At 38.7% G+C, this 21,756-nt stretch overlaps 1 protein-coding gene across 5 annotated transcripts in view; it reads right to left on the bottom strand.

Moving 5' to 3' along the window:
• Positions 1-5,939: 5,939 nt before the first annotated feature.
• The window catches only part of LOC105010528 (pro-neuregulin-3, membrane-bound isoform), a 374,591-nt gene continuing 358,774 nt past the window's right edge, over positions 5,940-21,756 (bottom strand). For 3 of the 5 annotated variants that reach the window (XM_010869859.4, XM_020047031.3, XM_020047030.3), the window contains exon 9: positions 5,940-10,144. In XM_010869859.4, coding sequence (XP_010868161.2) covers positions 9,523-10,144 — 622 coding nt within the window. In that variant the 3' untranslated portion in view covers positions 5,940-9,522. Of the gene's footprint in view, positions 10,145-15,560; positions 16,303-19,376; positions 19,461-21,756 lie in introns of those variants that run through there. The other 2 variants (XM_020047032.3, XM_010869860.4) reach the window with 2 other exon arrangements.

Here is a 21,756-nt window from a genome sequence, read left to right as displayed (position 1 = left end):
GTCAATGTCACCATCAATGATGAATATACTTAAACCACCACAGATTCTACGCTTAGATAGTGAGATCTCAGAAAACTGGAGACAGTGGATAACAAAACCAAGGAAACTACAATTCTCAGTAAATTTTCAACACATTTGTCTTAGAGAATTAAGATAGGGACAGAACAGTTCAAATTTTCAAACATTTTAGGACTACTGGACACCGAAGAAAAAGCAAACATATGAACATCAGGTTTTTAACAACAGAACACAGAAACCAGGCAAGACATTTGATCATTTTGTTACAGACTAACACTACTATATCGCATCATATGACCTTCTATTATCGAACGCATAAGAGATAATGACACATGAAGAAATCTTATAAGAAAAGAGAAACTACCTGTGGTCAGATGTATTGATACATGCCTTGCAGCTGAACTCACACAACGCCAGATGGAACATAACTATGAGTGAGGCAAGTGAAGAAAACAACATACATGCTGTAATACAGAGAATTCTCAGAAACTCACAAAACCAGTGCATTGCCAATTTCTACCGAGCTGGACGCACAACACATTATAGAGCGGATCAGACAATGTGAAATTAAGAAAGTGAAAACAGATAGTGGTACTGACCAGAAAAATATGCTACTATTTTGTGTCACTATTTTGGCAAAATGCACAATGCACAACAGACAGATGTGCCACACCCATGGGAAAACGTGTGCTAACTGAAGAAGCCTTAAAGAAGGATGCAGAATCACAATTGTGAATGAAGTATTGACAAACAGTAAGGACAAAGAAGAGGTTGATTTCATAATTGATGCGGTCAGCAGTCACACAAATGCAAACACATAGCTTGTAAACATAGACTTAAGCAGTACTTCTAAATTCAATGTGGACACAGACACAAGCAGATATTGCCACAAAGCAGCTTGCAAGTATGTTTATTAGACATATCTTGTTATATTAGGCAGACTAGGAGTTGAGGGCAAGAAGCTACCTGGAAATGTGTTCTAACATGCACACCCAAGGCAAATTGTAAATGTTTGAGTTTTACATTGTGAATGTACAGTGAATCAGCCATAACATTATGACCACCTGCCTAATATTGTGTAGGTCCCCCTTTTGCCCTGACCCGTTGAGGCATGGACTCCGCTAGACCACTGAAGGTGTGCTGTGGTATTTGGCACCAAAACATTAGCAGCAGATCCTTTAAGTCCTGTAAGTTGCGAGGTGGGGACTCCATGAATTGGACTTGTTTGTCCAGCACATCCCACAGTTGCTCAATTGGATTGAGATCTAGGGAGCCAACACCAACTCGTTGTTGTGTTCCTCAAACAATTCTGGAACTATTTTTGCTTTGTGGCAGGGAGCATTATCCTGCTGAAAGAGGCCAATGCCATCAGGGAATACCGTTGCAATGAAAGGGTGCACATGGCCTGCAACAATGCTCAGGTAGGTGCATGAATGGCAGGACCCAAGGTTTCTTAGCAGAACATTGCCCAAAGCGATCCACTGTGTGTTCTGACACCTTTCTATCAGTACCAGCATTCACTTTTTCAGCAATTTGAGCTACAGTAGCTCACCTGTTGGATCAGACCACATGGGCCAGCCTTCGTTCCCCATGTGCATCAATGAGCCTTGGTCACTGTTATGGAAATTCTTGAATGAGTTCATGTATTTACGGCAGAGATTCTTCAGAGGATTATTCTGTAAGCTTTTGACGAGTCTCTCTATTTGCAAATAAACTGCTAACTATGCAAAAAAAATATTCTCTGTATTTACTCCTTTAAGAGTTCCTATAGATGGAATTACCATCACACCCTGTCGCCGGTACACCCCTTTTCCTCCTTTGGACCACTTTTGATAGATACTGACCACTGCAGACCGGGAATACACCACACCTGAAATGCTCTGACCCAGTCGTCTAGCCATCATAATCTGGCCCTTGTCAAAGTCACTCAGACCCTTACGCTTGCCTAATTTTCCTGCTTGTAACCCAACAACTTTGAGGACAGAATGTTCACTTGCTGCCTAATATATCCCACCTACTGACAGGTGCCTTGATAACGAGATTATTCACTTCACAAGCCAATCCTTGCACTTCAAGAATATGTAAACATGGACAAAGGGCTTCATTATGCTGCATTTTTTGATACGAACTGAAGAAGACTCAAGATGCTTGATTATTTTGTTGTGTTAACTTGCAGATATCGATAGCTCAAGACACTACCTTCTGAGGTAGCGCGCATACATTCAAACGCAATGGACATTATTACGCAAACAAAGACAAGTCTAACCAGCATTTTATTCTCTCTCTCATAATGTAAAAAAGCCCTTAGTCATGCTCATTAAGAGTGTGGAGTAAACAACAAACAATCTCACTGGAATAGAAAATGAACTGCCAGGAAGTTTTCAGGGGCTTAGGTCGTCTTGAGGAACCAAATCAGATTCAACCAAATCAGCATGGCACCATTGTTGTTCAAGGACCATGGAAAACATTAATATTCCTTAATACTCTGAAAATGTGAATTACCATTTTGTTTAATGTTAGTCAAACACTACTCACCTAGTCACAAAAGTATAATTTCATTTGGTGAGGAGATGTAATACGAGGTTATACATCCACTAGATGGAGTGAGGGAATGTAAAAGACAGTTGATTAAAGATGGCTGTCTGATAGCGTGAATGCTTCAGAATATTACCATATTGTGTAAGGCAGCGCTCAAGGTGAAGGACTGGCCTCCGTTGGAAGAGCCTGGACAAGGTATTGATTCTGCCTTTTCTTCCTCGACGAAGAGTTTTGACTGCACAGACCCTCAGAAGGACAATCTGGTCATGTTTTCTACTTGCTGCCAATGCACTGTAGTTCATGGGCTGGATGTTGTATACAAAGAAAATGATATTTTCCACTTTTAAGGCATGTACGTTTTTCACAGTAAAAATAAACACACATACTAGACAATTGTTATTTCACCAAGTGTTATCAAATCCCTTTGGTGAAGGGAGGAGAGCAATGGAACCCCTGTGACTCTGCAGCAATGTAACCCCTCTGACGCTGCACTCATGCTAGCTTGACCCTGCCCCTGAGTGGGAGACTTGCCTGCATAAAAAAACAGTCTCTTGGGATTTATGAACTCAGAGTTTTATATGTTGGTAATTATTCCCCTTTTTAATGAGGACATACAATATCTTGGGCCCTGCTTGTTGATGCAGACCATGCCCATGCTATCAGAACCATCCACTGAGTAAGGACACTGTTTAACCTGCTGCTATAAACCAGCAAAGTTATAGCGTCTAAATTACCATGGGTTGTTAACTATTATACATCCAGACACAGAATCCGGTATTTTGTCTCAAAATAATTCAAGAGTGTACAGAAACATCTTATCTGTTCAGACACAAGCAAATGTCTAATTTGACAGCGCCTTATTACGCAGAAGGACATGCCCCAAGGACACTTATCCTGTAGCTACCATGGAGGTTTCCAAGGCCAAAAAGTGGAAACATCCTGAAGTGAATCACCTGTTCTGAATGCATTTGTATGTGGATTTCACATTCTGAACAAAAGTCTGAAGGCGAAAAGGCTAAACAAGCACACACTGAAGTATAGCCCTGGCAGAGCATCACTTAGGAAGACAATGTCTATGGGTCGCAGACTTACATTACATACATTTTACATAATGTTAATCTATCCAAATACTTGAATGGCACTCTAGAACTATATGTACAATATACAGTATGTAAGAATTTAATGGTTACGTATAGTGATTAAATAATAGAGAAACTGCACAAAGCAAGGGAGAAAATACATTCAGTATTTATTGAAATAATGCAGCAGAGTTGTCCTTTTCAATAAATGTTCCAAAATGTTCTTACTGTAAAGATGGTTGCTAGCGGTTATATACGTTGAAGGGTGCCAGATTGTCAACGTAAACTTTTGACATTCCTTAGGTTCAGAGCGTGACCCTACTGAAATGGAGAATCTAAACACAGATGTTTCTATTGTCCTCATTATCTGGGTGCATGAAACATACCTTCATAATACATTTAGAATACTACATTATTACACAGATTCCACAAGTACCTTGCAATAGCATTCAACCCTGAACATTTCTCCCATACTGCTGAATTACAAATGCTGCGGTTAAATGTGGTGCTGTTTGATATTTCATTTAAAAACTTTGACACTCAAAATCTCTTATGTTACGAAAGCACTTGAACCATTAAAGTTCCTGCCCTGTCTTGATAAAAAAAAAGTTTAAAGTGTATTGGTCAAATCTGAAGAAATCTGAAGATCAAACAGCATTCTATGGAAGATGATGTAAGACAAATACATCAATTAGAAGAGGTGTTTGGATATCCCACTGAGGATTGTTAGATCAATAGCCAGGAAGTTGAAGCTGCATCCCACTACCCATGCATCAAGAAAAGGCCATCCCTCAGAAACTCAATGCTGAAACATGGAGACTTGTGAGATAAGCCATGGGGATGCCAACAAACACGAAAATGCTGCAAGAGAATCTGCTTCAGTCTGCTAAAAACTGAATACTGGGAGAAAATTCACATTTCATCAGGACAATGATCCCAAGCACTAGGCGAAAGCAACATTTTGTCGCTCAAGGAAAAAACAAGTGAATGTCCTGCTGTGTCCCAATCAAAGTGCTGATCTCAATTCCACAGAAAAGCTTTGTCACTGAAAAAAAATAGTAGTCCACCAACCAACCCCTACCACCTACTGTACAGAAAATATGGAAAGAACAATGGGCCAACGTCTCCCTTAAACTGTGTGCAATGCTGGTACAGTACATACAGTTTCTTTTTACGAGGGGTTGGAATCTTGTTTACCGGATATCTCAGCCTCTAACAGATTTGAACCAAGTAAATTGCACAGCTGAACAAAATACATATGGTTTTACCTCTGTTTCAGAGATTAGTGTGTTATTAACTTTTGAATGCATAAAGTAGGTTTGCCAAACATTTTTGGTCTTTAATCCATTGGTTGACCTACATTTTATAAAATCCTTCTGTAACTCTCTCTCATAGCCAATAACTAGTCTCTTTTGTTTTTATGAATCAACCCACATACTCCCACACACCCTCCCAACTTCAGGATGACTTCACCATGAATCTTCTAATATTATGGTTATACTTTATACCGTATGGATACTTTACCTTTACTTGACAGGATTTCATGACATTAGTTCTCAATCACTCATGTTAAAGTTATAATGAATGATAAGACATTCTAAGGCATGGCAAGACATTCTGTAGTGGTTACTGTGGATCTAGCTAGCTGGATGTAACTAAATATATATTTTTAAATAATTCTTACTTTTACCAGGCAAGATTGGCTGAGAATGAATTCTTACTTGCAGCAAAATGACCTGTAAAGATTAACAACAACAATCATGTAATATATAAATAATGGTCAATTCAATAATAGAATATGACAGTACTTGAAGGGAGCGTGTTTATCAGTGATCACATTGAACACACCTGAGAAGAGGTTAAGGCAGGGGTATTCAAGTCTTACCCTTTAAGGGCCGGAACCGGTTGGTTTTCTGTGCTACCTCATCACTAATAGCACACATCTGGTGTCCCAGGTTTAAATAAGTCCCTTATTAAGAGGTTGCAATAACTTGCTTTGAGGGACAGATTTGAATACCCCTGGGTTAAAGGATAGAAGCACTAAAGGTAACTGATACTTGCAAGAAGGCTTGCCCATTGAAACTTTTACAGTTTCTCTAAGAGATCAAATTAGGTTGGGATACTCTGATCCTTGCATGTCTCACAAACAATGGGGCAAAGATCTCTGACATCCATGGCAAATACCCCACTGGCAGTAATAATACCTTACATTATGAATTTTCTATACTCTCCATAGTATATTAAATATCACAGATATTTCTTTCATTTTCATTGTATGTACACACTACAATAAATAAGGAGTGCAACACTGAAGACTCATCTTTATTGAAAAAAAAAGATAAAAAAATAAAATGAACAGAAAAAATCCACTATATAATTTTTTGAGGGGTATCAGTGAAATAAGCTTCCTTACTGGCATGAATAAAAAATGACATTGTAATTCATCACAACTGGATTTCTTTTTTTACCTTTTTTTGTTGCAAGGATTCTATGGGAAAACTATGAGTAAACACACATACTGGCATTGAACAGCTCTAGAGTTCATAAATTGGATTCCAAGACCCATTTCAGACCCATTCTTACATCAAACATTAACATGTTCTGTGGCATGATACAGTATGAAGCTGTATCATATAATGTATTACCTAACCATGTACACTAGCAGACTGATGAGCATATGAATGAGTGACTGGATAATTCACACATTTTGAGGCAGCAGGGTGTCAAAACAACCACAGTTACCACTTCATATCAGGATGCTATTGCAGCATCTATTTGCACATCAGTTATCTTTGTTATAAGTTCAATTATCTATATTGTCTGTATTGTAGTAATATTTTGCTGATTCAAAGGGATATCAGACCTGGTCTGACATTTGAAGTCCATACTGTTTCTAAAATTCCATGTCTATTGCTAATATCTCTCCCATAAATATTTTTACATGTAACACAAGTTTGTTAATTGGTTCATTGTAATAGTGAAATTTTTAACGCCTTCATATCTTCATATTTGATTGCAATAGTCAAATCAATTCAAAGTGTAACTAGATATCTCTGTCTCTGTGTAAGTTCTTGAATAATCAGAACATTTGTGATAGAAGATGAATAACAACACCAGTATCTATACTAGTGCCTGTACCTGCTGAACATCGCTATTGTTTTTCACACATATAAGCGTACACATGTATTCTTTATGAAATGAACTGTAAGCGCTTACACATACACCAGCACACACACAACAAGTTAAAGTAAAAGCAGGACTAAAAGTGGATTGTTTCTTTCCATGCACTGTTGCTTCTTTCCTTGCACTGTCACTTTGAAGGCAGATCAACTTTAAAGAGGGGTTTACCTGTCCACTGGTTTAGAACTTTCACCAGGGATTAACTTTTCCTTCTGCCTCACTGCTCAGAACTGAATAAACTTTAGAAAAAGAAACACAGACCTTTTCAAATGGAAATAAGCAATGATGAATACTTTTTTCTGCTATGAGAATGCATCTTGGATTTGCTCAAACCGAAACCTGGATTTGTCTCAGAAGACAAATTATATAAAAAAAAATGATGCCCACATTTTTAACATGGTAGGCCATATATGATTCTGAAGCTGTGTGGCTCTAAGCAAGTGTTGGCTCTAAACTGCTCAAGTAATATATTTGGCCTACCATTCTCTGATCTGCTGATCAACATCTCCTGCACAGACATATGGGCCCATGTATAGACTGCATGACTTTATATTACCATATGCTCGCTCCCACGCACACACACACACCAATAAGCAAATTATTTTGACATAAACGGAGAGACTGCAGCGCTCTATATACGTATCTAATATAGATACCCTATGATCAACTTAGTCTTGAAACATTTGCCGAAAAGGACAATACATTTAGCAATTATTAGTTGTGGTCATAAATTATGACATGTGGTCATATGTCTTTTTTTTTTTTTTTTTTTACTGCTGCTTCTCTCATAAAGTTAACCAAAAGTGGAATATAGCAGACAAGAGAAAATGAATACTTGAAAATGAATTTTTATAATTGCAACAACCAGCGTGGTAGATATATAGGAATCATGACTGCCAAAGACACAATGTTGAAAATGGATTGCAAATGTTGCAGGTAGAGTAATATGTTTTAGAGGTTTACAGATAATGGCTCATTTCCACTTGATGACTGACAATGCTTTTATAAAACTGGTGCTTTGTACATTGAGCAAAAAAATTTACATTTTGTTTGAAGGGCACGCTGATATGTCCTAAAAGAAATTGATTGCTTTTATCTGTAAACCTTGAGACTTTATTACTGCGACATCTGGCTTGACCTCTTTGAGGAGATCAACAGCAAATATAACGTATAAAAATAACATACAACAAAAGCTTTGTTGGCAGTATGGAAAACAACCTTCTGTACCTTCCCATGCCCTTGCCACCTAAGGCCTGTCTGAAAATCTCTTTGACAAGGGCTGATTTTATATGGAAAAGGACTGTAGTAAATATTGGACAATTCCAGGCATTGTGAGCGAAATCAGCAACTCACTATAGAATGGTGTTAATCTGAAAAACAATCATTATCTGCATGCACATTTTAATGGGTTAGGGAGGGTATGTGTGTGTAGAGGTGGGTATGGGGTCGGGATTGGCATAACCATTGAAAGCAATCAAACAGCTTCAGCAAAATATTTTTTTTTCAACATTTGGTTGGAAATTCAAACAGAAATATAAGTCCCCATTCCATAAGTACCGCACTTCTCATGAAAATCCCTGACCCATGTCCCCCCCCCTCCACAGAAAGCAGCTGATTGTTCATTAAGAACAAATTGAAAAAGAAAACACAAACTCCTCCACTTACTTCAGCCTGTTGTCCTTGGTCTCTCCATTCCTGCCACATACCCCAACACACCTGTACACATCGTTGTGTAGTGAGGGAATGTGTGCGTGTACCAGAATTGTGTGGGGTTAGACAGTTAGTATGAAAAAGTATGAAAATGTATATGCACTAACTCCTGTAAATTGCTCTGGATTAGAGCGTCTGCTAGATGACTAAAATGTAAATACAGAGGAAAAAAACACCCATGCTCAACATAAGACTTAGTCAGCACAGGAGGAATTCCACTCACGTACAAAAAGGTATAAGACACCAAACAATCCAACCACATTAGCATCAGGTCGGTCTTATCTACCTGCTGTCCCAAGCCAGTGACTTATCACTAGGTTAGACTGGAGTAGCTAATCCGCAAAGTCTCTTTTATACCGCTCGGTAATGATTCCTCAGCGTACTGCTGTCGTACTGCTGAGGGGAACCGTTAAAATCCTTGGCTGGGTAGACTCACAATCATAGTTGAGAGATTGTTTTAGAGTAGACATTCTTGCTTTATTGTTCCTCTGGCAGCCATGTTTTTCTGTATCGTCGATTCACAACATGTAGCAAAATGGAGGGGTAAGGGTGCATGGGGTCCATACAACCATGCTCCAAGCCTGAAAAATGTGGAGGAGTTGTTACAAAAAAAAGAAAGAAGGTACATCATTCCTGTATTTCTCAACTGAACTTGGTCACCTTTTTAATTCCATAAATGTATATCCATATATATTTATATATATTTTTTTTACAATTAAAAACACCATGAAGATGACAGACTATTTGGTTTATTTCGTCTAAGAAGCTTCTCATTTAAATAAATGCATATACATAATTTCTGTCTTCACAACTTCATAGACCATCCCTCTGTTCATCCTTCAATACAATATGCACATTGTTTGTTTTTTCCATGATATTTTTTTCTCTATTCAGTATCTTCTCATCCCTTTTATGCAGAACTCTGCAATCTTGACAAGACACCAGGGTTATTTTATTGTAGATCCAGACACGAAATTATGGCCTAAACACTGTTGTATTATTGGCAGGGTTGGGCTGAGTCTCTGTTCGGTTCTCTAAGGCTCAGTAATTGGGTTTCAGTGGGTCCATTAGCGCTCAACCCCCCCGCTGCTCCACCATTGAGTGTCAGGAAGCACACAGTGTCTCTGGGCGGTGGAGGGGCGAAGCCGCCACTGTCTTCTTGCTTCCTGTGGGCCAGAGCCCTAAGATGCTCCTGAGCCTTCACCAGAAGAAGGGCCACCTCATCCTGCTGCTGGTCTCTCACAGAGGAGGAGCAGGGTGTGGAGGTGTGGTGAAGCGTGACGAAGGAGTGCTTTTCTTCTAGTTGTCTACTGTTTGTGGTGCTGCAGGTAGAAGGGCCAGCGGTCTTTTGCAAGCATGAAGCCTCTTCATGGTGGCCCTGGACCGAGGGGATGATGGGGATAGAGCAGGTCCGGAACGGAGGAGGGGATGAGCAGCTGGGACGACTGGGGGGCCTGAGGCTCATGGTGGAGGTGGAGTTGTCATGGTCCCGGTTGGGTTCCAGAGGACTGCAGGTCTCCTCCAGCCTTCTCTCCCACGACTGTTCTAGCAACAAGGGGGGTTGCATATTTTGAAAGGAATCCTGTCGTCGGTCACTCCTCACCCCTACAGTCTGACACCTGAAGAAGAAAAGAGAGAATAACAGAGAGAGAGAGAGAGAGAGAGAGAGAGAAGCGAAAGATCATGAGGAAGAAAGGGAAGAAAAAAAATCCCACACAAAAAAGTTGTTTTGCGTTTCCTTAAAACATCTGCCGAAACAAAACAAGGGTACTCCAGTAGACCAAATTTACCTTGTAATCTCATAGGTATGAAGAGTAAATAAATTATAAACTTCACATTTCTCTTTCATTTCTTTATCTAACCAAATACTCACAAAGTCTGAACTGGATTATGAGTTGTGAGAGGTAAGAGAGCGTTAAAAACTAAATTATTGATCTGACAGCTTGAAATAGGGATACTTCATCACATGGAGCATACCATGAATACTTAGTCCAACATTTTTTTTTTTACATATTTATTTAAATATTAGGATGAAAGCAATGATTAACAACGTCCCCATGTGTTTTTAAACATGAGATTCTCCATTTGTTCCTGACCAAGGAAATACTTCTGGTCTTTATGAAACACTTTCAGATTTAATGTATATATATTGTGTTTTCTTTTCTTCCTCAAACGGGTGTGGCATAAGCTACTATACATTAGAGCAACATGTAATATAATTGTCTCAATTGGAAAAGGTGGGTCTTGTTGAAGGCTTAGCACGGTTTCACTATTTCTTTGAACTGGATAGAACACATTTCCTGAAAGTTTTAAGTTCCTACCACGGTTGCAGAAAATGGCAGTAACATGTTGTACTGTTTTGGAAGAACTGTGCTCTACTCAAAACACTGAGTCAGTAAAGCCATTACAGCTTCTCTGCTCAAATGCTGTTCTGAAAAAAAGAGATGTTTTGGCTTGACTTCCTACAGGCAATTGTTCGTTAGGCAAACATCTTTTGGTACATATGGGGGTTGAGACTGCTACATCACCTCTTTCTACCTCATCCACTCTTCTTTTATATTTCAGTAGAAGATTGCGACATTGCGACAGGAGCCACATACCGCATCAGAAACCCATCATTCAGGCTGAATGATTCAGCGTTACTGGTCCTATTATATCTCCTAAAGCTAAAGTGCAGTCCGGTCGCAATTACGACGATTTACCTAGTAACATTTTATGTTTGTTTCTCCATGACTGATATGGTTCAGCACAAATGCGACATAAATCCACAGATTTCGATTGGGTTTTATTTGGCTATTTAGCTGCCATCTTCACTTAGCTAGCTACTGTTGCACTAAAGGCATTATTCTCATGAGCATCTGTATAAGACCCTCCCAAGCAGTCAATTTGATTGGGATAATTAGTTTTGAGGCATTAGCCCAAGCAATTAATTTGATTGGCAGCGGAATATGGACCATATGCTAAGTGACGCGGAGATGCTAAGGAAATTTGCAGTTCGACGCGGAGATGCTTGACTGCTTCTGCAGCATAACAACCCCTGACTACATCACAGACAACCTGGGTGGCCCCTCTTCCCTGCTGAGACTTTGCCTTAGCTTTAATAGATCAAATACGTAATAGCAAATATTTTTTTATGCTGCTAGATTGTATAGGTTATTGGAATAAAAGATATACATGGTACTTGTCAAATGTTGAAAAACTGTTAATCATATGTAATATCTATATCAAATAAGCTACTCAGATGAAACGTGTCCAAGTGAAGTAGTATGAATCCAATCCGATAAACAAATGTAAATGCTTATATTATGTCTCTCCATAGGATTGTGACATACTATGTAATCCAACATAGTCCGATATATTTTTTTCTTAGTGGTTCCTCTGATATTACATAACAGCCTTCAGAGCTTTAAAAGTATTAATTACCTTTTTGCCAGGTTACTTAGTTCGATCGGACGACCATCTCTAGAAAGAGTGTTTCCACACTTCTTCCATTTCACAAGCCTACTGTCCTAGGAACTTTCAGTGCTATAGCAACTTTTTATAACCCAGATCTACGACAGGACTCAATTCCACTAATAGTTCCTTGGACTTCATTGCTTGGTCTTCGCTCAGTCATGCACTGTGATGTGTCCCTTCCAGACATCAGAAGTTGTTGACAAGTACACAATGTTTAAAGCATACAGAGTACAAGATAATGTCTAATAGAATAATGAATAAGGATGCAATGATAAATTAAATGTCCACATTAAACAGACAGTTGTGTGCCTTTCCAAATTACTGTATGTCTAATCAATTTGCCCCAGATGCACTCCAATTAAGTTTTAGAGACATCTCAAGTATGATCAAAGAACAAATTGTGTTCAATACGTGCACAGGATAGAGCTTTTAATCATACAGTCAGATTCTTACTTGCAAGCTCTTCATTAACAGTGAAGTCTCCATATCATGTGAATGTCATAGAGGCAGTGCAAGCTTTTATTATTTACCTTTATTTAAACAGGCATATCAGATTTTTCACTGGCTGTTCACAATAAAGATTATTAAACAACAAATTGGAATGTATAAAATAAAATAAAAAATTAGAACATATTTATTAAAATACAAATATATAATCTAATAATATTATTTCACAATCAGAATGTTTTCTTCAAGCAAAATATTAGCAGTGCCTACTTCCAAAACTATCCTTGGTATTTCATGTACTAACCAATCCTGTGTCCTGGTTCAACAATTATTTGAAATTATATGTGAGGTCAGATCTAGCTGACTTTGCGCAAAGCTTTAAAGGGAAAAACATTGTCAGAATTTGGCACATGTTGTTTGCATTAGTGCCTTGTAAATAAATATAGTTAGAGTGCATCTCCTTCCTCACATACACAGGCTTAAAATTATCCTAAAGTATAAATTGAAATGCACAGTGAAAGACAGCGTCTAATGATTTGAATATAGACGCTGCTGCTTGCATATAGATTATAACACATAATCCAAAACAGACATAAAATTGTCATTGAATATTACAAGCCTGGACCCCAATGACCCGAATGACTGATAACTCGCCCCTTAGTGAGGGACTGGGTCATCCGCATCAAACATGAACAAAAGAATCTCGGCAGTTTTACACCACTGTACCACACAGGGCATTCACATTTATATCTTGACTTTGGTAGAGGATTTGTAAGGTTCTTGGCCTTATCTATGAATAACTGACTCAAATCAATCAAATCAAGAAGTATTGGCACCTTTCATGAAATTGAAAAAAAAAAAAAAACACTAAACAATTAATCATACTTGGGCATTTAGGCACTAACCTAAAGGGGAGCCATATATTTTTATAAGAAGGGCAATAATCAAAGAGTTTCAGAAGTCTGGCAAATTTGACAACAACAGGACGGCCCCACACACAGTGAGGAAGATAGTGAGGGAGGCAAAGAAGACTCCCAAGGATCATAGCTTCAGAACTGCAATTTCTAATGGAATCTTGGGGTTATCTAGTCTCAAAATCAACCGTTATATACCACCTCCATGTCAACATGCGTTAGAAGTGTTGCATGAAAGATTTTTTGGACATGCACAGCATTGACGTATTTGGCGGCAAAAAGGAACTACATACAAGGAGAGGAAGCTGCTACTGACAGTAGAATATGGAAATAGATCTTGTTAAGATTAGTGGCATAATGAATTCCACAAGAACTAAGATATTGTGCCCAAAACCTGATTACCTCTACCAGGAGATTGAGAGTTGGCCATGGATGGACCTTTCAACAAGACAGTGACACCAAAAATACATCAAATTCAACAATTGATGGACAACAAAATATTTTTTTTACAATGGCCTCAATCTCTGGACTTGAATCCAATTGAAAACCTTTTGCCTGAATTGAAAAGGGCAGCCCACAAGTACAAACCTAAGACTATATAAGAATCTTTACATGCTACATAGAGGAGCTGTCCTCCAAAAAAAGATTCCTCCAAAACTGTGTCTACCAGACTTCACAGAAAGAGGCTCAGTGCAGTTATCCTCTCCAAGGGGGGCATCCAGAAACATGGATTGTAGTGATGGCAATATTTCTGAACCCTATGTTTTGCAGGGAAAAAATCATACACAATACAATGTTTTATGTTTGAGAAATGTTGGGCTCCCCCATATGTATTAGCCCAAAATATGACTGAGTTATTCTTTTTTGCATTCACTTTTGCTCCTGGGGGGTGTGAATACTTCTTAAGTTGAATGTACACATTTGTTATTTTATCTCAGGCAGATCATCTCTAGGAAGGACAGCAGCATTGTGCAGTCAAAGCTGAAAAACAGGAAAATAGAAATAAATACATTAAAATAAAACCTTGCGTACCAACTTCAATATAAATCAGTCGATACATGCAGTTAATATACAGTACAAAGGTAATACAATAAAATAAAAATGATATTTACCTTAATTGCTGGTACTGCTTGATATGTCAGTGTCCTAGAGTATGGTGTTGTTGCCAGCTAAAACTGTTCACTCCTGCTCAATGAGGAGCAGTTATCATCCTTGCCTAGCAGTTATCAACCAGTTATCAACCTTGTTTCAAGCACACTTTTCAAGTATAGAAAATAAAAACAATAAGTCTCCTTTTCTGAGTGAGATGCTTGCATATAGAATCCAGACTCAAGTCTTCAATTTCCTGTTCACCGGTAGAGGGTCCTGTTACTATATAATGTAAGATTACTACAGCTAAATCAACCCAACAATAATGTCAATTTATGTACAATTACTCTATTAGGTCTAGCCATTATTACATTCTTAATAAAAAACATGGGGCCCCTCATCGCAATCCTGTTAACTGAATACATTTTCATGTAAAATAAATAGTTAAAATCTTTTAAATCTTGCTGGTTCCACCTAGTGAGAGATTCAGTGAAAGTTCGTCCGGAGCACTGATCCTTGTTGTTATGTTTGGGTTAAACCTTTTCTGCAGTGAGCTGTCTTTAGCTATTCTTAAATACGGTTTTAAGCAAAACTATACACCTAACACACTTAAGCATAAAATGTACAATGTCAAATAAAGAGTGGAAATGTATGAAAGTATGAGCTTGACTCCCCATGTATAACTTTATATACAAAAGACAAGTAAACAACAAAATTGCTAATCAATTAAGCTGTACACTGACATCACTATTCAGAGATGCTCAACAAGTCAATATTTCCCTTGAATAATTCCCCAGCATCTTAAAAACTTTGATCCATAACAAGGCTTCCCCTTGTGGATTACTCTGCAAGTTTTGATGTATGTCCTACGGACAGCTGGTCATTTATGAATCTGTGACAGAGGGGAGAGAGACTGATAAAGATCTCCTGCGCAAAAGTTTGAGCGTACATGTGAAATGTGTCATTTCTGTGAAGTAAGTGTTTATTTGCTTGTACAAATATTATAAAACATTAATATGAATACATATATAATCCAATAAACGTAATAATAAGAAATTGGTATTTTAAGATGGCATCATTAAAACATTAACTGGTTAAGTTATCTGCATCTGAATAAACAGCACTTAAAGGTCCTTGAGGAACAGATGCAAATCCTGTCTTTGTAAAGCTTCTAACAAGATGTCAGGTTTCATCTGGTACCAAAGTACACACTTCAACTGTAAGAAGAAGTCTTACAAGAAATGGTATTTTAGGTATTGAAACCATTCTTGCAATCTCTTCTGACAATTGCCTTTCCGCAACAATGGTCAATTTGAAGGGACACGCCTTTCTAGTAGTAGTTCTAGTTGTTTTTATTATTATTCGTTTTATTTTAGGTTTCTGTGATGTATTTAGAGTGCAATATTGGAATTCTATCTTAAAATAATGCAACTCATTGTCTGACATTGTTCAAGTGTGTTCATTCTTTCAAGCATATATTCACATTTGTGAGTTTTAAACCTTTTCACATTTATTTTATGAAGCCCTTTTTACATCAGCAGTTGTCACAAAGTGCTTTTACAGATAACCAGCCTGAAACCCCCAAAGAGCAAGCAACAACAATAACTTGATGCACAGCACCCGGGTTAAAAATAATCTAGAGAAGATCCGGACTCTATGGTGGGTCCCAGTCTTCGGGCTTTGCATGTTCAGATAACCAGCGGGTCAATAAATACAAATGTCCGGAGTCTTTCGGGCAGAGTCCAGATCAGCTGCACAACCAGGTGGACAAGGACAGCAACAGGGACGACCAGTTGGGCTGTGTGCAGTGACAGCAGGAATCATCAGGCAGAAGCTAGATCCTAAGGCGTGGTCCAAGGACTCAGGTCCTCCTAAGATTCAACAGGACACCAGAAAAATTAGATGGAGCATCCCTGAGATCCAAAAGGATACCTCAGCATAGAATTCAGACTGACCCTTTCCTTTGGCGCATAAACATATGACAATATGACAATAAAAAACGGATATTGAGATGGGGGTTTGGTCTGGATACACTGTGACCCCGTCCAAAAGAGTGGAGGGTGTCTTTCCCTGGAATTCCAGACTGAGGGCAGTCCTCCCAGAGAAATGCATAAACCTGCACTACACTTACTCAAAGATGATAGCATAAACAATTGGGACTGAGACGGTGGATGGTCTAGAGACACTATGGCCCCATCCCAAAGGATGTTGTAATAGTTAGGAGGCATCATCCCTCGGGTCTAAACCCTGAGACTACACTTAATCATAGATCCTACGGAAGACATGGGCAAATGCTTAAAGTTATCAATCTCTCACAGGGATTGGCAGATTATTCCACAATAATAGTGCTATATGGGAGAAAGCCCTGCCTCCAGCTGTTTGTTTAGAAATTCTATGTACAGGTATGTACAGCAGGACCAATTCAGATAAATAATTTGGAGCAATTCCATACGCATTGTAGGTTAATCTTCAGGCAGTCGGTGTAGAAAGGCTAGTACTGGAGTAATGTGATCCATATCCTTGGTTCGAAAACACAGGGTTTCAGGGTAGTCAATTTTGGGGATTTTCTATGTTTTATTGAAATGTATAACTGTGTATCATCTGCAGAATAGTGAAAATGTACATTGTTTTTCCTGATAACATCACAGAGAGGCAGCATAAAGTGAAAACAAAGTGGCCCAGTATCAAGCCATGAGGAACAAAAAATACTACCTTTGATTAATTGATTCCGATTGATAGCTTCCTGATTTATATGATCTAAACCAGGCAGGAATTTGTCAGTGAAAACCAATATGATTTTCAAATCTTTCCAAAAGAAGGGAGTGATGAGTGTTTTTGAAAGCAGAATTATGGTCAAGAAGCACAATGACAATCATGGAGCCTTGGTATGATGCCATTAAAAAGTGATTTAACAGATTCACCATTTCAAGAGTGACGTTTTAATACAATGATGGGTTCTAAAACCAGACTGCAGTGTTTTATAAATATTATTTGTCTTCAGGAAAGAAAGCGAGTTACTGAGAAAGAGCTATTTCCATTTTAAAGGAACAGGAGTTTGGATATTTGCCTTCACTCATTTAATTTCTCCAAAGAAGTTCTTGAATTCATCACTGCCGATGAAAAGGCCACTTCTAGTGGAATGCTGCTTTTTAGTTAGCTTTGCAAATGTATCTGAAACACATTTTGGATTGTTTTTTCTCTCCTAATTAAGTTAGGAAAATCAGGCTGATCGAACAGATGTAAGCCTCTTTGATATTGAACTGTACAGTCTTTACAGGCTAGTATAAATACAATGGGGAGAACAAGTATTTGATACACTGCTGATTTTGCAGGTTTTCCTACTTACAAAGCATGTAGAGGTCTGTAATTTTTATCATAGGTACACTTCAACTGTGAAAGACGGAATCTAAAATAAAAATCCAGAAAATCACATTGTATGATTTTTAAATAATTAATTTGCATTTTATTGCATGACATATGTATTTGATCACCTACCAAACAGTAAGAATTCCGGCTCTCACAGACTTCTTAGTTTTTCTTTAAGAAGCCCTCCTGTTCTCCACTCATTACCTGTATTAACTGCACCTATTTGAACTCGTTACCTGTATAAAAGACACCTGTCCACAAAAGTTCAAGATGATGGTCAATCTCCCTCGGTCTGGGGCTCCATGCAAGATCACACCTCGTGGGGCATCAATGATCATGAGGAAGGTGAGGAATCAGCCCAGAACTACACAGCAGGATCAGGTCAATGACCTGAAGAGAGCTGGGACCACATTCTCAAAGAAAACCATTAGTAACACACTACACCGTCATGGATTAAAATCCTGCAGCGCACGCAAGGTTCCCCTGCTCAAGCCAGCGCATGCCCAGGCCCGTCTTAAGTTTGCCAATGACCATCTGGATGATCCAGAGGAGGAATGGGAGAAGGTTATGTTGTCTGATGAGACAATAATAAACTCCACTCGCCGTGTTCGGAGGAAGAAGAAGGATGAGTACAACTCCAAGAACACCATCCCAACCGTGAAGAAGGGAGGTGGAAACATCATTCTTTGGGGATGCTTTTCTGCAAAGGGGACAGGATGACTGCACCGTATTGAGGGGAGGATGGATGGGGCCATGTATCACCAGATCTTGGCCAACAACCTATTTCCCTCGGTAAGAGCATGGAAGATGGGTCGTGGCTGGGTCTTCCAGCATGACAACGACCTGAAACACACAGCCTGGGCAACTAAGGAGTGGCTCCGTAAGAAGCATCTCAAGGTCCTGGAGAGGCCTAGCCAGTCTCCAGACCTGAACCCAATAGAAAATCTTTGGAGGGAGCTGAAAGTCCGTATTGCCCAGTGACAGACCCAAAACCCAAAAGGATCTGGAGAAGGTCTGAATGGAGGAGTGGGCCAAAATCCCTGCTGCAGTGTGTGCAAACCTGGTCAAGAACTACAGGAAACATATGATCTCTGTAATTGTAAACAAAGGTTTCGGTACCAAATATTAAGTTCTGCTTTTCTGATGTATCAAATACTTATGTCATGCAATAAAATGCAAATTAATTACTTAAAAATCATACAATGTGATTTTCTGGATTTTTGTTTTAGATTCCGTCACTCACAGTTGAAGAGTACCTATGATAAAGATTACACACTTCTACATGCTTTGGAAGTGGGAAAACCTGCAAAATAGGCAGTGTTTCAAATACTTGCTCTCCCCACTGTATGTGCATAATTTCTGTTCCAATTTTCTGGAGGCTTGTTTTTCGGGTTATTAATGGCGGTACCGCATCTAAGATATTATGCGGGGTTAAGTCTACATTCTTGGTTAGACTCTTAACAGATGTACCAATCTAAATGTGTTCTGTGTTTGTTTTTGGATTTAGAGGCAGACAGAGAAGTCTAGTAGACGGTTATAGATCTGTGATGTGTAGACCAGTGATGAGTGAGGGACTTACCACCGACGGGGGTAGAACAGCCAAGGTCGACCATTGCTTATAGAAGCAACCTTGTCAGTGGAATCAATTACATTGATGGGTGACCTTGAAGAAAAGAGCCGTTACAGCTAAAGCAGGTAATTTGATGTCTGATTCGTGCTGAAGTATCTCCAGATTCTGTCAACAACAATTTCACAGCAATGACAGGCAGGTATCTGCATATTTCAATTATGCCTGTGTGTATTTTTTACCTGGGGGATTTAAAGAAAGCCCTTGGAAATCTGACAATTTTACCTAAAAGTATGAGTAAAAGTAGAACCTAAGGGATGCTATGTGTCAGTGTAAGACTTTCTGGAAAGATGGCAGATGTATGAAATAAGCACTTGCCACTAGGCACAAACACATTGAATAAACATTGTTACAACATCATTTGTGCCGTTATATCTAAGTGGAAAATACATTGGATTCTGAAAAAAAAGTAGTCTAACAAAATTATTATTTTCAAGGTGAAATCACAGCATTGTGTAATTATGTTAAACAAAGATCAATATAAAAAAAAATTCTGATCTTAAATGTTATAGCCATGTTATATACATCATTCGGCCCTCCCTGACCATTTGAAAAAAGTGTTATAGGCCCTACCAAAATAATACTTTTATTTGGCACGAAATGCCAGAAAATGTGGCCTTTTGTAAATGCATTTCATGCAATGTTACATAATATTACATGGCGGGAGAATTATCATTTTAATACTATACAAATGATTGAAATGTCAGGATACTCTGACAAATGGAAAATGTAAGATATTTGTTGTATTGATGTACTACTCTTTTCAATATACTATGCAAATGTTATGTCCTTTATTGTGGGCTGATTGCCTAGCACAACAAAAAACATTATATTCACACTCCCGGTCCAGTTTTGGATAAATATTCGCAGAAAACCAAATGGAAATTAGACACAAGTGATGTGCCCTGCTGACTGGGACTGTTGGAGATCAAAATCTGCAACCAGCTAAAGGCTATTTGGTGCTGTCCTCTGTAGCTGCCCAAAATTATTTATTTTGAGTAAATTTCTCACCCAGCACCTATGCTAATAAATATCCAAATATTAACTATTTGTCCAGGCATCCCTAAACTTTTAAGGCCGAACAACACAGATGAGATTGCGTTGGTCACTGTAGTAACAACGCTGTGGCGTTGCTAGGTTTGGTTAATTTCATCTAAACAGAAGTAATACATTGGTGTTTTGTACATTAAATAAAAGTTGCAGACAAACAAAGGATGATAATGATTACCATCAATAAACAATATAGTTATGTCTACATGGACAAAGCCATCCAGTCAGACCACTATGAAGGCTATTATACAAGCTGATGAACCCACAACCACACCAACATTCCTCTGAGCTGCAATTGTTTTGTTTAGGTCACTGTGGAAAATAGAATTCAGCAAATATCCAAAACAGCCAGGATTAATTTATCTTGTGTTGAATGTTGACTGAGTGTCAATAAATGAATGTTTGATTGACAAAATGAACTCTGTTCATTGGTAAACATGAGCGTCGGATGCTCAAGAGTTAAAAAACTGAACATTTTGGATCCGTGAGCCAGTGCACACAGAAAGCGGCACCACTCATGGGATAAAGCATGACGTACCGTGCCACTTGCAAAACTTCTTGTGTTATGCCACCTAAGCCCTACTTTCATTGAAAGTCTATGAGACCTTCACCGCTAGGGGGCCCCGTCTGAATATCCAAATAAGCCTATCCAAAATAAACAATATTTGGGCTTAGAGACTGACCACATAAGCCTTGTCAGTAAGGATATAAAAGCTCAAACAAGCATACCTTTCGTAGCATGTAAACTCTACTGTCGGCCAGGTTTAACTATCATCATATTAGTCAATGTTAACGGTCACTCAAATCTTCCTCTGGTCCACAGGTCTTCTAACTTCACCGAACCCCTTGAACGCTTTCTCTGACCTACCTCGATTGAGCTATCAGGTGCCCAAGCCACCATTAAAGTTGCTAGAGTTCAACAAGGCCAGGCAACCATATTTGATTACTAACCCCCCCCCCCCCCCAAACCCAGAGGGTGCCTGCCAATTCCAAAGCCCTCCATGTCACCCCAAGGCTAATCCGCAAATAGCATTCAAACCCTGGTCTCCCAGTGACATTTTCTACCATTACACCAAATATTTGTACTTTTAAAAAATCATTTAAATGTTATTATGAGACTACAAAAAAAGAAGAAGCAAAAACTTTCCCCTCAGGCTGAAAAGGAGTAGAAAGAGTAGATACAGTGAGGATTATTGTTTTTTTGATCCCCTGCTGATTTTGTACGTTTGCTCACTGACAAAGATAAAGTTTATTTGAACAGTGAGAGACAGAAAAAAAAGAA

The sequence above is a fragment of the Esox lucius genome, chromosome 6 (assembly GCF_011004845.1).
Source record: "Esox lucius isolate fEsoLuc1 chromosome 6, fEsoLuc1.pri, whole genome shotgun sequence".
Classification (NCBI taxonomy): Eukaryota; Metazoa; Chordata; class Actinopteri; order Esociformes; family Esocidae; genus Esox; species Esox lucius.
The sequence above is the reverse complement of the archived record's forward strand: the minus strand, read 5'-3'. Positions and strand labels throughout refer to the sequence as shown.